The 18186-nt window shown below is 35.9% G+C and overlaps 1 protein-coding gene across 1 annotated transcript in view; it reads right to left on the reverse strand.

The window, feature by feature from the left end:
* The window catches only part of commd8 (COMM domain containing 8), an 85734-nt gene extending 79592 nt beyond the window's left edge, over positions 1–6142 (reverse strand). Inside the window, exon 1 of the mRNA XM_039751391.1 lies at positions 6036–6142. Coding sequence (XP_039607325.1) covers positions 6036–6080 — 45 coding nt within the window. The 5' untranslated portion in view covers positions 6081–6142. The remainder of the gene's footprint in view (positions 1–6035) is intronic.
* Positions 6143–18186: the final 12044 nt, after the last annotated feature.

The following is an 18186-nucleotide window of genomic DNA, read 5'->3' on the forward strand; positions in this document are numbered from 1 at the left end:
TTAGTCACCTTAACCCGATTATACATGTTTATCTAAACAAAAATATTGACATTACTTTTATTAGCCACTGGCATTAACCAATTATCTAATCACCTATTACATGCACCTAACGAAAAAAGTACAAACTGACCTTATAGGTTCTTTTCTTAATGAGCATAGGAAGAAATGTCAAAACCAGCTATACAATATTTACCTATAACCTCTTACCTGTCTCACTGTCTGTATTGTAACTTACAGGGAGTGCAGAATTATTAGGCAAGTTGTATTTTTGAGGATTAATTTTAATATGGAACAAACACAGTGCTATCAGTCAATCCAAAATGTTAATAAACCTGAAACCTGAATGTTTCACAACGGAAATGTGAGTGTGAACATCATCAGGGGAATACATATGTGCGCACAATTATTAGGCAACTATTAGTGTGCAGATTTATTATGCAACTAAAGGAAAAATGAAAATTTTCCCATCTCACTTGTTTATTTTCATCCGTTATAGTGAGGATAATAAACAAACACCTCAAAATTTACAAATAAACATCTCTGACATTTCAAAAAAAATAAATCAATCAATCAATGACCAATATAGCCACCCTTCTTTCCAATAACAGTCATAAGCCTTTCCATTCATGGAGTCTGTCAGTTTCTTGATCTGTTGACGATCAGCTTTTTGTGGAGCAGTGACTACAGCCTCCCAGACACTCTTCAGAGAGGTGTATTGTTTTTCTCCCCCGTAAATCTAGCATTTAAGAAGTGCCCACAAGTTCTCGATAGGGTTTAGGTCAGATGAGGAAGGGGGGCCATGTCATTATTCCTTCATCTTTAAGGCCTTTACTGGCTGGCCCGCAGTGAGAACTTCGATGCAAGTGATGGAGCATTGGCCTGCATAAAAATCATGGTCTTTTTCCTGTATCACTGTTTGAAGAAAGTGTCTTCGAAAAACTGGCAGTAGGTTTGGGAGTTGATTTTGAGTTCATCTTCAATGCAAAAGGTCCAACTAGCTCATCTTTAAAATACCAGCTCATACCAGTACCCCACCTCCACGTTGGAGTGGAGCTTTGTGCCCATTACTGATCCACAGGTCCATCCATCTGGTCCATCAAGAGTCACTCTCATCTCATCGGTCCATAAAACCTTTGAAAAAAATCTGTCTTCAGATATTTCTTGGCCCAGTTTTGGCGTTTCAACTTATGTTTCTTGTTCAGTGGTGGTTGGGTTTCAGCCCTCCTTACCTTGGCCATGTCTTTGAGCACTGAACACCTTGTACTTCTGGGCACTCCAGGTAGGTTGCAGCTCTGGAATATGAAAGTACTGGAGGATAATGGGTTCCTGGTAGCTTCACGTTTGATTCTTCTCAAATCTTTGGCAGCTAGTTTGCGTCTTTTGTTCTCAACACGTTTCTTGCGACCCTGTTGACTACTTGCAACAAAATGTTTGATGATTCTGTGATCACACACCAATATCTTAGCAATTCCAAAAGTGCTGCATCCCTCTGAAAGACCTTTTACAATTTTTGACTTTTCAGAGTCAGTTAAATCTCTTTTTTGGCCCATTTTGCCTGAGGAAAACTAGCTGCCTAATAATTCTGCACACCTTGATATAGGGTGTTGATCTCCTTAGGCCTCACCCTCCCTCATTACACAAATACACATCACCTGACGTGCTTAAATCCAATAAGCATTCAAGTTAATACAGCTTGGAGTTGGAATATACACATTAAAAATGATGATATGGTCAAAATACTCACTTGCCTAATAATTGTGCACACAGTGTATGTATTCAACCCTAGCAGCTTCTGTCTTTACCTTCACAATTTTACTTCAACTCAGTTGAACTTACTCCTTCAACTCATCATTCAGTTAATAGAAGGTTTCACAAAGGTGTTCCCTTGAACTCATAAAGGACCACAGTTACACAAGAAATGATGAATGTAATTCTCAATTCGCTAGTAGCAGTCACATTAAAAATCTGAATTAAGCTTTCATTTAATTATATTTATTTCCATAAAAACCAACTGCTGTAAATTTAGGCAATACAAAGAATTATAGAACATAGGTGGGTTCGTGCAGTATTCATTCAGTCCCAGATGACGCTTGCCAGATGGTCCATTTCCTTAGTTATAATTATATATTCTTAATTTAAAAATGAAAAGAAAAAGATTTATTGACAGAGACAGCAATCCTCTCAAAGTTTCCTCCATCTAAACAGCACAGAAAACTCCATGAAGGTGTCTGAACCCCGACTGAAAGTGTCCATTACTGCAACTAAGAGGATCTCTTTAAAAATGTATCAAAAGTAGCTAATGAACTGAGAGAAACCTCTAGTTTTGCAAACAGGAACTGAGAGAACTCTTTTTGAAAAGAGTCAAATAAAAAGCAATCACAACCACCCCCTTTGTTCACAAAATTGGCTCCTGACTTAGCTGTGTTCGTCACATTAGCAGACCTGTCAATTTTTCCAAAACATGCACAAAATGGAACTTAGTCAATTCCTGGGAATCAAAAGCTGCACTTCCAAATAAGTAAAACAGTCTGAATCATGCTATGATTTTCAGCTCTCATACGATGTACTGCTTCCCTATTTAGCATGACAAGGCTTTCAGGCCTAGCCCCATCACATGAAATCTGCCAGTTGAAAAGGTTGAAATATCTACTATAAAGCAACAAATATAGACTAACACTGTGTGTGGTGGTCTGACCAATAAAGATTTAAAATCACCATAGCCTCATTATCATAACAGGCAGAATGTCATGCAAACAGCAAATTTTGCATTTTGCCACTTTCCCCTTGACTACACACCATTTTGTTTACGTAAAGCAACCAAACCTGCCCTCACATGAAGTGGTATTCAATCTTCAATTACCATCCTTACAGTTAGCTGGAGAAAAAAGATTAGAGAGTTAGCACATCTGCTGCATTTTCCAGCTGAAAGTCACAGTGAAACCAAGCAAAATCAAAGCTCTGCAGAGCAGGATGCATTTGAATAAGAAAAGGTTGTTCTTCCTTAATAAAAAAAGGCTACCCATTTCACAGATAACAAGAAATGCTATCTAAACAAAAGCAGAATTATGCTGTGAATACAGGCACTTTAAATAGTGATCATCAAAATCACAAAATGTTGCACAGCAGCAGCCAGGGTAATGTAATACTAGTTGGACAAATCAAATTTTTTACATTCAGTTTAGAAAAATCTAATTATAAATACACATTCAGATGAATTTTGGGATACGATCGTGAATGTATATTTTTACAAGATGTATGTTTGCAACTTGAATTTAAAATTACTAATAATGCAATTACTAATTATTATTAAGAGGGACAGTATATTATAACACCAAGCTAAAGGAACTAGTACTTTACAGTCTTATGGAGAGTTTTATGTGTGCTTAAATTATCTATCATCTTGTAATCAGGGCTGCTGGTATGGGCTGAGTCTATACCAAAAGAATCAGATGCAAGGCAGGAGTCACCTAAACTTTAACACAAAAGAACTTTAGAAACAAAGAGGGAAAAAATAATAATTTATGGTCCTGGTAAATCTGTATTAGAGCTTTCTGTAAAGCTGTGTTTCAATAAAAATAGGTGTAACTTGTTCCTTAAGCTGGATCAGATTCTTTAATTAAGGTTAAAGCTGTACTTACATTTATAGCATTTTAAATTCAAGGTCTCATGCCATTTTATATTAAATGCCTGCTTATTACTGTTTCAAATATTTGCAGTTATATTTTTAGCATGAAATCGCTGATGTGTTTCAATTAACAACCTCTTAAAATGTTTATTCAGATATCTGAAATGCATTTTTAACCATTCAAAAATTAAAACAGAACATAATTATATATATCCCTAACTGATCATTCTATGGTATGAAACATTCTATAGCATATATAGCAAGCCATTTTAACATTAAATTCTCCTTCTGATGGGGCATAACTACAGTTGCAGTTATTACAATTCCGTTTTGTAATATTTACAACTGAATAACCATTCTAATTAGTTTCTGTGCAATGTATGAGATTTATCTCATTTACTTATTTGTAAATATCTTTAATTCTAATTTTGACCAGAGAATATAGCTTATATTGTAGGTATCTCAAATTTTTGAATTCTGACTGCTGAAGATTATATTTCAGAGGTGTAAAATGTAGTGCTGCACAGTGATAGCGTTGCTACGTCACACATAATCAAAATCGGAGCAACCATAAAAATGAAACAGTCAAGGGATTACACGTGAACCTGCAACCACAAAATGAAAAAGTAAGAGCCACAGGCTAAAATAATTGAAGTAAAAAAAAAAAAATCAGCTGCAAACAAGATTTATGGGAGTGACACTGTGATCAAAAGTAAGAGAGCACATCACAGAGCTCAGTGCACCAGCATGGGCAAGCCACAAGCCTCATCCTCTGTCCCATGTGTTTAGCACTGCATACTTTCATTATACCATCTATCCAATCCCTCTAAGCAGAATTCCATTAAAAACACAAAATATTAGAACATTAATTTTCACAGAACATTCAACAAAAGTCATTTCAATAAGCAGATTATGGTAAATGGGTCAGTCTTGTTTGAAAACTGTTATGTATTTAGTTTACTTACTGAAAAAATACTGGTAAATACAGTTCTGTGATCTCATAAGTAGTAATACATGTTATTAGAGAACTTCAAAACTTATTCAATTCTTTTAAATGCACAACCATCTAAACCAGGAGCAGAGTGTGGCAAAAGAATCCATAAGAGATCCAAGTATGATGATGATCATCATCAGGCTAGCTGCAGCACAACAGTGAAGCCTCAACATGTCTCACATATAGAAAAGTGTAATTCATCACTCCAGAGAAGACATTTTCCAAATCCAATGGCGGCATGTTTTACACCACTCCAGCTGGCACTTGACATTGTACATAATAACCTATGGTTTGTGAGCAGCTGCTCGGCAATGGAAACACATTTTATGAAGATCATGACACACAGTTCTTGCACTGATGTTGCTTTTCCAAGGCAGTCTGCAACTTTGTTGTGAGTGATGCAACAGAATACAGGAATTTTGAAATGCTAAGCGCTTTAGCACTCAGCGGCTACAATGGTTTGCATGGTCTGCTGCTCAATGGATAAGCTGTTGTTGCTCCTAGATTTTCCACTTTACAATAACAGCACTTACAGTTGACCGGGGCAGATCTAGTAGGGCAGATATACTTGTGGCATAGGTGGCAGCTCACAACACTGCCAAGTTTAAAGACACTCAGCTCTTCAGTACGACCCATTCACTGCCAATGTTTTTCACTGGAGATTAATTAATTCGGTCTGAGTAAATAATTCGGTTTGAGAATGTGATGCTACCATAATAAGTTCGTTTGCTACTTTATTATAAGAGGTTAATCTGAGGAAATGATCCATCGAAACTGTTCTGGATACAACTGTACCTCAGGGATAAACTAGTTGCTGATGGTTGTTAGCACCAAGTTCGAACAATTTAATAACATTCGACTGTACTTATCAATTAATTGTCACAAAATAATTTCTATTAAATCCGATGGAAAAATAAAAACGAGAATCTGGGTTGGATGACCCGGTTTTGTATATTATTTTTTTCAAGCACAGGCTGCAGGTTTCCTTATCCTAAAATATCGTTGAATCCACCTGTGGTCCACCTACTTGAAAATGAGCACGCGAGCTAACTGAGCTGACAAAAATAATCAAGAAATACGTTCAAATACGTGACTTAAAATTCGACAAAACCCAAACAACGTCAAATGACACGTGAACACAGTGCTTAAAAAAGAGAAAACAAATCCAGAGAGCAGCAATTTAGACAACCTAAACTATAAGAATACTTAGCTTGAAAAACAAAACACTGTGCAGATGATGGATAAAAACACATTCTAATAGGTACAATAAAAGAAATACATTAGAAACCAAAGCCAAAAAACATATCTACAATGCTAATGCCTGCAAACAACACAACCTATCCTAAGCATAAACCTTAATAAGGAAGTTCAAAATACCGATGGATGGATACCGTTGTTCTGAAAAAACGTACTTACTTGGGGACTTTCCTGAACAGATATTCGTTCAAGCAGCTTCAACATGATTTCAGACAGCGCTTGTTATCCTTCCTCTTTCGAGACCAGTCACGTGATATGATGGGATCACATGACTAGAGTTTTCATGATTCTGGTTTGAGATGTCATGTGATCAATGCCCTTTCTCTCGTCTTTTCATGATTCTGGTTGGAGACGTCATATGATCAATGCCCTTTCTGTCGTCATGTGACCGTGGGGAACTTGAATGTGCGGTTCGTGGTTTGTGTCTTGTACTACGGAAACAGATTTATTTAAAGTCTTTGTATGCAATGGAGTTATTTTGCTTGTTTGGAATATTTCGCTGTAAGATGTACAGAAGCACACACGTATTTTTAAAAATCCCATGCTAAACTACTTGACGAACGTATTTATTGTATTAGTTGGTTTCGAGTTGTAAATCCAGATACAGCATTAACAATGTACGATGATCCATGACCCTCCAGGTTTCTGGCTAAGTTAAAATAGCAACACTGAATAATTGTTTATGTGTTTGTGAGAGTGGCTTGCGATGGACTGATGCTCACTCCATGGTTAGTTCCTGCCTTCGAGCCACATGCACCCTGGATAGATTGTGGCACCTGTAACCAGGAATGGAACTGTCTTGAGTACAGAAATGAATAAATATTATTGTAACATACAGTTATACTTGAGAGAGAGGATACAAAAATATTAACTGCATTTCAATGTCAGTCAGTCATTTTCTTTCTTGGCAAACCCATCTCAGATCTTCCCAACATTCTTAAATGGTTTAGTTCATATGAAACTGTTTCAGGCATTTTATGTTCACTCTTCTCTTGGTCTCATGTCCCTCTTTCTTTTCACCCTCATTTAATCATTTTAAAATATTAATATTGTTCCCCGCACATAATTTGTTAAGTTTTATGTCCCCCTTCCCTTCCCTGATCAAATACCGAACTTAAATTAGATCCTTTCTTCCTCATTTTCTTTGGAACAGAAATAAATCTGGCATTAAACACTCTACTTTGGCCTGGAACTGTAATGGTCCTCCTGCCAATCCATCATAGTTCCACATCAACCATAATTTGACTTAAATTTGCATTGTATCTATTATTTCCTTTACTTCTTTGAAAAGGGGGTGGGGTCTATCTCTTCAAATTAACTATTTTTTTTTCTTTAACTAGTCAAAAAGCATTTGAATCTCTCTTTTGTGACAGTCCAATATCCCTATTTTTTAATATGAGGCCTTTCAAATAGGACATGAATTCTCCTTTCTGTCTTTGGCATGTTTGTGCTTTAACATCCTTGGGCATTTCTGTGATGAATTGGGACAGCAAACGTTCCATTCCAATTTTCTCTTCCCTTCTCTTCTCTTTCTATTTATTTATAGCTGAAATTAGTTTGTAGAACACATGGAGTTTTCTGCCTTCCTCTTCTGCTGCAGTCTGCACTTTGATTGTTCTCAGTTGCTCCTTCCTCATGACGAATTAATGGCTAAAACTTTTAACAAACCTCTGTTTCTGTATTCAGTCTGGCAAGAAATCATTCCCTCTATCATTTGTGTATCCTGGAAAACTATTTTAAAATGTTAACCTTACATTCAGAAACTCCAATCACCAGCAGATTCAATTTAAATGTATGCATTATTTGTATCGCACTATTCACAAATGCTTTCATAGGTCCTGTCAGATAACTCACTAAGACATTACTGCTTTTTAAATACTTAATACTTAAGCTAAGAAGCTCATATAAACTTCTCACTGGAAGGTCCCCAACTCCTTCAGCTCTTTTTGAATGTGAGAATTTTAAGAATTTGGTTACTTTTATATGAATTCCAATTTTTTGCTTTATATAAATTCAGTATTGTTTTGGACTTTCATTGGAACTGCCATTTTGAGCTGTTGAAATTAGGGATATATTGGTCAGGTTCCAGTTTTAAGTACAAACCAGGTAGAAAAATCAACAAAAGTAGTAAATAACCACAGATAAAAGCAATTACACATTTTGAACAAAATTGGGACTGCTGTTGTTGTGGTGTTAATAAATGAGGCTTAAACATAACAGATTACAGACAGCATAACATCTTAATGAATGCCAGCTATGCACTTAATAAATTGCAGTGGTTGTCTTTTTTGTTTTATTTACTTATTTGTTTAATTATTAAATGTCTATTTTTGAGTGGAAGGCTACTTTTAGGCATCATCAGTTAAGTCTCTTGATTGGGAAGTTTCTGATGCCTGAAGGATTGAAAAGTATCATACAGGACTACTATGAGAGTTGAATCCTTTTTGAGAACTCAAAACATCAAATACTTTCATCTGATCTGCTGTGAAAAGATTTTTGAATCAAACTGAGTCAAAGAAATGTACTGAACCCAGTTCCAATTATTATAACATTTCTTTTATGGTGGTTGAAAAGATATGTTAGGATACATAATTTTGGCCATTCTAAATCAGAATTTGTCCCCTGAGTAGATCCAATTAGTCCAGAGTTTTGAAGAGAACTAATTTATTATCACTTTCTGTCTTACTAACCTTCCTACATGTTAGGTTAAACAGCAGTTATAAACCAAAATAGTGTGATTTACTGTGAATTTGTATCTGATTATGCCAGCCATGAACCAGTACCTAATATAAGGTGGGCTCCAGCCTTTTGGCCAGTGGTGCTAGGATAGCCACTGGTTTAATTTGAACCTGACATACCTGTAACAGTTTACCAAATGGACGGACAGAGCGCTAAGTATTCTGGTAGTAATCTTTCACTGAACGCTTAACTGAAGATTCAGACTATTTATAGCAGCAGCGAATGAATCACCTGCCCAAAGTTGGAAATTTACTAGGATTTCAATAGTCAATGATGATTTAATATTCTACCAGGACACACTATAGACAAAAGAAGTATAAAAAATGGTAGGTGAAAGGAATATGAAGGGCTGAAAGAGTATCCTTTATCATGATCTAACAAAAAAACAAAATCTGGGCCATAAGTATGTTGTGCAGGACAAGGTCCAGCTGTTGTGAAATCCTGAAGCACAAATAGGGTGCAGTTCTCCAGAAATCCACATGAAAGGTGGTCTGTGCAACAGAATTTGGCCTTATATCAGATAGCCTAACACCTTATCAAAAAGCAGGTTTCAGCCTGCACAGCTCTGGAGTTTGGCTGAGATTAAAGTTTAAAAATATTGAGAAGGTCACAAAAAATGTAGAGGAAGGAAACTGTGAAACTAACATCCAAAAATATAAAAGTACTTTATCATTCAAGAACTTATCACTCATAAAAGAGAACAGAAAGTAGTACATGAGAAATAGACAAAAACAGGTTTTCTCTAAGGCACAGGTGTCAAACTCCAGGCCTGGAGGGCCGCAGTGGGTGCAGGTTTTCTTTCTAGCCCTTTTTCTTAATCAGTGTCCAGTTTTCACTGCTAATTAACTTCTCTTCCCTCTATTTTAATAGCCCTGTTTTTAAGGAAGTCTTAAGTATTAAATGACAGCCAAACAGAAATGAGACACGAAACAAGCCAACAGATGACCAGCTAAATTGGGGCTTCAAACTCCAAACTGGTTCCTTAATGAGAAGCTGATTCTTGCTGTTAATTAAACCCATTATTCAATTCTATCGCTTGTTGCTGCTCTCTTTTTGCCACAGCAAACATTTCCAAAACTGTTGATATTCTGTTTTTTTCTAAGAACTCCTAAAATGTTTTGGTAACCTGAGAGATCAACCTTACTGAGACCTTCATCTTTATTTTCAGATTTTGTTTGATGGGTACAGGTGAGCTGGTCATGTCCTGCTTGTTTTATGTCTCATTGCTGTCCAGCTGCTAATTAAGGAAAAAACAACTAAAGGGCCAGAGTCAAGCTAATTAAAGCTAAGGCTAAAGAAGTTAATTAACATCAAAAACTGGTCACTAATTAAGAAGGTGGTTAGAATGAAAACGTGCAGCCACTGTGGCCCTCCAGGACTGGAGTTCGACACCCCTGCTTAAGGCAAAAAATCCATACAATTTCCAAAGGTGGTACCTTATCCAAGAGCCAGGGATCAAAGCCACTAAATCCAAAGACGTACAAGAAAAACAAAGCCACAAACAATAACTAACTATTCATGCTCCAAGTAGCAACACTAACCACTGTGTGGGCAGGTTAGTGTGAGGCCAACACGCATTTGAAAAAATTATTATCTACATACATCATACCTGTTCTTTCCACACCAGAATTGTGTAATTCTTTGGAACACAAGCATCATACCACTGGCTTCTTTTCCACAGAGTGAAGGGGAACATGTAGACTTCCTCAGTGGCTTATTCAAAATTAGCATGGTCCTATGCAATGGTTTGAGAAAAACAAGATGTAGTATCATTCTTGTGAAAAATTAAATTCTGATATTGATATCCAACTAATATATGACTATTCACACCTCTTCACTGCCATGTGCTGCATATACTTGACTGGAAAAGGCTTCAACACAGAAGTGCAAATGCTCCTTCAAAAAAAAAAACAACAGACAGTTCTCATTTTAATATGGGCAATAGCCTTCAAGCCACAGTGCTAAAATAGAGAGTTTAGGCTGCATATTCACATACACACACAAACACATGCGCGCACACAGACACACACGCACAAGCACACAAGTGTATAGAAATTGCCAAAAGCCAGGCCCCTGGCAGCACCTGGCATGAAGACAATTTCACACACTACAAGAAGCAATATTTTTTTGGTTGAGTAATCACATTGAACATAAATTATAAAAAATTGCTGAAAAAGACAAAGCTGCTAAGACTTGTTATAAATGTCTTAATATTAAGTTAAATTACAAAAGGAAAAGTATTACTTATTTTGTACAATATCTGTTAGGTCTATAATCCTCTATCCATTAATGTATAAACATAACTGCAAACATCACGGAGTGGCAGTCCTATTTGGTCATAACATACAATGTCCCTTTAACATGCATTTTTCACCACATCACTTTGTTATATAGGAGAACTTTCACTTTATTTCTATACAGTAGCAGGTAAGAATTTGTGGTTTTATGCCAGTGCAAGAGATTTATGTCTGGGTAATCCTGTGCAGTTATCAGAGGTCATACTTAAAGTCCACTATTCAGTATTGCACTGTGTTGCCTCCTGCACTTTTTTAAATGAACCAGTTAACATTAGTAGAAACAGTGGTAATTGTAATATTTAGTCTTAGGTATCACGTTTGCAAACTTTCTGTGGTTTTTAAATAAGAATTAGCTGCATAACAGTAACAGACATGTCTTTGATTTGTTTTAGAGCAGTATTTAAATTTGTGTCATATAGTCCTTATATTTAAATAAATATATACATATACATCAGAATGAGTAAAAAGAAAGAAAACTTCTGACTTGGCTGTCACAATTACAGGGAGGCATTATGCATATTGCTGTTGCTATAAAATAGACCCAGTAGAATTTCCTGACACACTTTTGCTGAATAATTTGTTGGCTAAAAGTACTGAGTGTTAGTGTGTCAGACACAAGATGTGCAGTATTGTTGAATGGCTCTCAGTTTTTTTTTTTATATCTCTCCTTTGCTACTACTTCCTGAGGGTCCAGAGTGCCTCCCTTAACTGAGCTTCTCCTTTTAATTTGCTTGTTAATTTGGTGGGCTTCTATTGAAGTGAGGTTGCCATCCCAACATTCCACAGCACATAAAACATTACTGGCTATTAGAGATGTAGAAGATGTGAAGGATGTCACTACCTACATTAAAGACTGTGATCTTCTAAGAAAAAAAGTCTGTTCTGCCCTTTCTTATATTGTAGAGACATAGTTCTAGAATCTCACAAACTGCTGTCTGCTTGATATACAGTACAGGCCAAAAGTTTGTATACACCTCCTCATTCAATGTGTTTTCTTTATTTTCATGACCATTTACATTGGTAGATTCTCACTGAAGGCATCAAAACTATGAATGAACACATGTGGAGTTATGTGCTTAACAAAAAAAGGTGAAATAACTGAAAACATGTTTTATATTCTAGTTTCTTCAAAATAGCCACCCTTTACTCTGATTACTGCTTTGCACACTCTTGGCATTCTCTGGATGAGCTTCAACAGGTAGTCACCTGAAATGGTTTTCACTTCACAGGTGTGCCTTATCCGGGTTATTTAGTTGAATTTCTTGCTTTATCAATGGGGTTGGGACCAGCAGTTGTGTTGTGCAGAAGTCAGGTTAGTTGGACGATCATTTATTTTTCAACAGGACAATGACCCCAAACACACCTCCAGGCTGTGTAAGGGCTATTTGACCAAGAAGGAGAGTGATGGAGTGCTGTAAATGGTCATGAAAATAAAGAAAACACATTGAATGAGGAGGTGTGTCCAAACTTTTGGCCTGTACTGTATAATACACTATGCAGGACACCCTAGGCCCCTTAACATGCTGGATGTTATTGAAGGCACTGGACAACTCAAAAAACATCATCCTCACAGTGCTGCTAGATTTGTCCAGGTGAGAATAAGTCTTATGCAGTAGATAGATAATTGCATTTTCAACTTCAGACTTTGTACAATAGGCAAGATGAAGTGTGTCCAGATGGTCTACCACAAGATGAGTTATGTAGTCCAGGACTATGGTATATTTCATGCAATTTCAATTTGTATTGTACAAATGTTTATTTTAATATCCAGCTGCTGTTTTGATCATAGCTGCAACAATAATGACATATTCACTGTCAGCATTTCCAGTTTAAAAAAGTGGAATCACTTTTTCAAAATGTCCCTGATCTCTACAGAATGTGGTAACATCATAGGAATACCTGCTCTTCCAGCTTCTGCATTACAATGCACTGGAGTAGAGTAACCTGCTGAAAACCTGCTTATCAAGGTTTTGTTCCGAAAACAAGTACAGTGTAGTCTCAAACAATTAGTAACAAAAACAGTCGAATGTGCTCAAGCAGTCCTTTATCAGATTATATTGCCCCACTCATATTTCAAATCTTGGCATTATCTGTGCCATTTACTTAATCATAATACAAATATCTAGGAAACTTTTTTGCTTCTGCTTAATAGTATACAAATGTTGTACCTATGTACATCAAATGGCTATCAGACTTGCAACTTGTATTTTAACAGTTAAGCCAGACTTAAATTAATTGTTTTCAGTCAAAATTCTTCAAAGAGCAGTGAAAGAAAGTATTAAGCAAACATAAAGGGTAAAAAAGAACAACTTTGCACAGTTCCTATAGTCAACACAGCAGTTACTGACACTGAGGGCACATCATCTTTTGTATGCAAATTATTTTGCAGTGTTTGTGCTCCTATTCAGTGTGGGAACGTTTTTTTTTTTCGTTTTTAGAATATATTTATAGGACTTCCACCATTAATGTTTGTAATGCAGAACCATATCTAGTACTCAATGTAGTGTATTGTTCCTTGTCATTTGCATAACTGTTCTGTTAAAGCCAAATTAACTTGAGCATTTATCAATTTTGCATGAACAGAGATCTCATTTACTATTTTGGAAATCAATGCAAACTCTTTTCTGTGCTCTCAAAAGCATTTATCAAATGTGTATGAAATATAAGTTACAGTAAACGACATTATCAAAGAAAAATGAAATTCACATATAATATGCCTATCTTTATATGCTGCAAAATATCCATAACTTATCATGGCAACTTAGTAATTTATAGAAAAAGATGGCAATTCACTGTTTACATTTTACAGTTTCAATAGCAAATCACTCACTTGAATTTACTTTTGAATCTGAAGGAAATAGCTCAAACAGTACAGGTCAACAATTATACTGAAAAGAGGTAGTAGAGGAAAAAAACATTTAAAAGTGAAATTGATTAATAAAGGTTTGGTCCACATTTTTTGCTTATAAAAGTCTGTTTAAAACTTTGCCTTCACATAAAGCATAAATCATTCTTTAAGAGATCCATTTAAAGGTAAAGGTAAAAATGTAGGTGCCATTAGCTCTACTAGAGCGAAACTGTCATGGTGTTCCTTTTTTGTAAAGTAAAAAGTGGATTCTTCTCATTGGACATATACTGTCTGATGTCAATAGAACCAATCCCGAAAGTGGTATACAAACATGAGATGGGTGTCTTTAATGTCTTAGAAAGTATAATAGCATAGTGAAGAGTTGCATAATGCTTATTATAGACAGTGAAAACACAAATCAAGTCTGCAGAAAGCAACAGTCAGTTTTTGTGCAAATAAATGTCAGAAACACAATGAGAAATAGCCAGATACTTTTAATAATAGCAGCGGGTGTTAAATTAAACTTCAAAAATTCATTATAATATGGACCCATCTACAATGCATTGAAATATTTAGAATCCGAACTACTATATTATTTAACTCTACATGGTTCTTTACTTACTTATTGTTTATTTCTAAGTTTCAACCATTTTCCTTCCATAATTCCAGGGTGCAAGTGGTGGCATGTTCCTTAATCTTTGTTCATCTAATTTTTCCAAAATGCTCTCAAGTTACAATTTTAATGTCCCCAAAGTGTTCCTATCTATTACATTACTTGGTCAATTATTTTATGTACCTTATATTCACACTATGTATATACAGCACAGTATATTCAATAAAACCTTGAGCAGCACTGCTGTCTCACAGCTCAGTAGCTTTGGATTTATATCCCATCCCACACATTGTCTGTGCAGAGTTTGCACATTTTCCCTGTAGGTGTTCTGCTGAGTATTGCAAATCCCCAAGACATGCATGTGAGGTTAGCTAGCAATCTTAAATTGGTCCTGGTATGCATGTGTGAGTGTGCCCTGTGATGAACTACTGTCATGTCAAAATGACACACCCACTGGAATGCTTGCAACTGTACCAACATTAAAGGTTATTGTTATTGAACCCTTTTGTAGAGAATTTATTATGTGCATTTAAATATATCCAGTAATATAAGCACATTGTCTTGATATCAGTTAGTGAACCTCTTTCAGATCAGCATTTAAAGGCAAACTGAAGACCAGCCAATTTTACATTGCACCTTAAATTCAAAAATGTACACCACAATACTTAATCTTTCATTTACCTATCAACCCATCTTCTGAACTTATATATTCCAATATAGGATCAAGGGGATCAATAGCTTCAGCATCTGAATAAAGCCATGAGCAAACCCCATAAAATTTACCAAAGGGAACACAAATCATAAATAACAATGTTTTGAAGATGAATTCGCATGAACTATTTACATTTAAGGTTTTGTACATGAAAAACAAACCACAAAGAAATTAATAATTAATGAAATATAGGCAGGACTGAGCGGGTAAAATGGCTTTAGAAACATAGGAGTACTACAGTGAATTTCTTAACTTACATGTTCAACCAATAAGCAACAGGTTGTTACTCTAATCAAATACAAAAAATGGAGGCACCCAAGGAAAACAAAACACACAAAACTGCAACAGAATATTAGCAAAAAAGAGCAAAATATTTAAAATGAGTTTATACTTATGTTTTGATTCATATAATTATGACCCCAAATGTTATCCAGTACCCAACCACAACTGAATTTTTATTTAATTGTCTTAATTAATTGCTTTCTTTGAAGTTTTACATACCATGGTTTACCCTTAAACGACACCATAATCCACAATGATGAAGGCCACAACTTGTATATCTTTTCCTTTTCACTACATGATCTTCCTCCAGAAAAATATGGGCTTCAAAGAAGTTGATGGAAACAATTTTAAGGATGTGGGAACAAAGAAACTTCCCTGGCTACCTGTTCTAATCTTTGCTAAGCAGACCATCACAGCATACAATACTTTACACATCCCTCCTGTCTTTCAAAGTGGAGACCATCTGAGTCTTGCACTGAAAGGTCTCTGTAGCTATGCATGCTGGTACAAATGTGTGTATCCAAGGCACAAATATAAATAATCACAGCGTAAAGGCTTTTCTGATCAATGAAAATTACCCTCCATCTGTAGACCCCTATACACCACCCACACAATTCAGTTATGCTTAAAGGTGTCTTATATTTCTTAAAACTGCATATGAAACTCTGGGTATGACACCTTTGCCAGCTTTTTACATCAAATACAGTAAAGATTAGTTGTTATCAGGGATTCATGCCTTTTTTGGTCTGGGCTGAAAAGTAAATATGGGTTTTCATCTTCAAAGACTTCCTGTAAAATCTACTACCCTGCCATGTATCTGGATGGGTCAGTCCATGACAGCTGTAAAGTTTAATTAAAAAAAATTATTGAAAGGAAAATAAGGTTAGAGTTACAATGTTCAGTTCATTTTGGTTAATAATGCAAATTTCTTAGTAAACCGAATTCTGTTAAAGTTAATCACAAAACTGCTTTGCGGAATTAAAACTCTTTGATTATGTTTAAATTGAGTCTGAGCTGTACAGACATGCATTACTTAAACTGCCCTACTGCATAACATGACTTGCCTTTCAAAGGTTTGCATTTGTGAAATTAATTTTAATTAATTACACATCTATAATACATAAAGTTGCTTTTAATAAAACCTGTTATTAGATATGGATTTTGACCGTGCTCTAAAGGGTGCTACATTAAATAAAGACTAATAAGAGGGTTTTCTATTTGCTAACTACTTGCAATGCATTTTAAATCAGTTTGATTTTTAATGCAAATTGTTTTCTAACAGTTATATAAACAGCACTATATGATACTGAGCAATCTATAAGAAGATGTCTGTACACAGAATATAACACACTTTTCAATCACCGCAAATCTATGTAGCCATCCATTTTGTATTGTAATTATAAAGTTTAAAATTGTGGAGAGTAGGTGTCTGCCATGGTAGCATTTGGCACAAAGCAATCACTGAGCATACACACTCCTATGGTTGCTAAACATCCTAACATGCAAGTGTTACGAATGAAACATAAAGCACCATGGGAAAGAATGCCTCAGAAAAAGCAAGCAGTTGAGTTTCGCACAACCAATAAGTACCCAGTACTAAGAATACTGGAACTGTTATTTGCCAATGTGGCAATCATTCCACTTCCTATATTAAAAATATATTTCTTAAAAGTTATTTCACAGCACTATGAAATCTGCAATTTCTCACTAAGATTAGCAAGTATATTTGTAAAGCTTTATGCATATTCAATGTATTTTAAATCCTGCAATATTGCTTGGTTTTCTGAGTGTTTTATTGACAGTGCTATGGGCAATTCTGATTGATCATTATATAGCATTCTCCAATCTGCTAAATCTAATATAGAGTTCTGGGAGGCCACAGTAGATCCTCTCTCAGCAGTACTGCTTGCAAGGCAGGAAATATCCCAGAACAAGGTGCCAGTTCATCATGGGACACACAGTCAAATGGACGCAGTTTAGAATTCTTTGGGTATGTGACAGGAAAACCAAAAAAGGAAAACCCATATGCTGATACATAGTGAATTATACATGGACAGTAGTTGGGCACAGGATTCAAACACAGGACTCCAGATCTGTAAGGTAACAGTGCTACCCATGCATCACTTTGCAACCTGCTAATTGATCAGAAGCTTTTAATTTCAATCCTTTGGGTGCTCCAGTTTCCCCCCACAGCCCAAAGACATGCCGAGGGACTGGTGATGCTAAACTGGTTCTAAGGTATGTGTGGTTGTGTGTGTGTGATTTCACCCTGCATTGGACCAGCATCCTGTCCAAGGATTGCTCATGCTTTGCACCCTATGCTTGCTAGGATAGGTGCCAGCTTCCCCTCAACCCTGCTGGATAAGGCTGGTTTATGAAATGGTTGGATGTACGCTCAATGCATTTTAATCAAATGACAACTCTAAATCAGGCCAGTATGAATAGGATTGGCACCTATCTGGAACTGGTTCCCAAATTTAACCGAGTGCTGCTGGAAAAGGCCAGCTACTACTGATCTGAACTTGACAAACTGGTTAGGAAATGGATGGATGAATGTCCTTTCTTATTATTAAAGGCACTATAAAAATCTAAGCTGATAAATGCATACAAATGTTACTTTTGACAGTCGTTATATAAAATTAAATCTGATTACAGTATTTAGAATGCTGTGCTTTAATTATGTTACAACATAATAATGCTGGCTGTATGCCATGTTGAAAAAAATTGTACAAAGTGCAATTTGGGAGCACCGCTTATGTAAGGAGCTATAGCAAGCATAGATCGGTAGACTGTTTTCGTTTGTAAATGTTGCGTGCTCT

This window comes from Polypterus senegalus, chromosome 4, assembly GCF_016835505.1.
Source record: "Polypterus senegalus isolate Bchr_013 chromosome 4, ASM1683550v1, whole genome shotgun sequence".
Taxonomy (NCBI): domain Eukaryota; kingdom Metazoa; phylum Chordata; class Cladistia; order Polypteriformes; family Polypteridae; genus Polypterus; species Polypterus senegalus.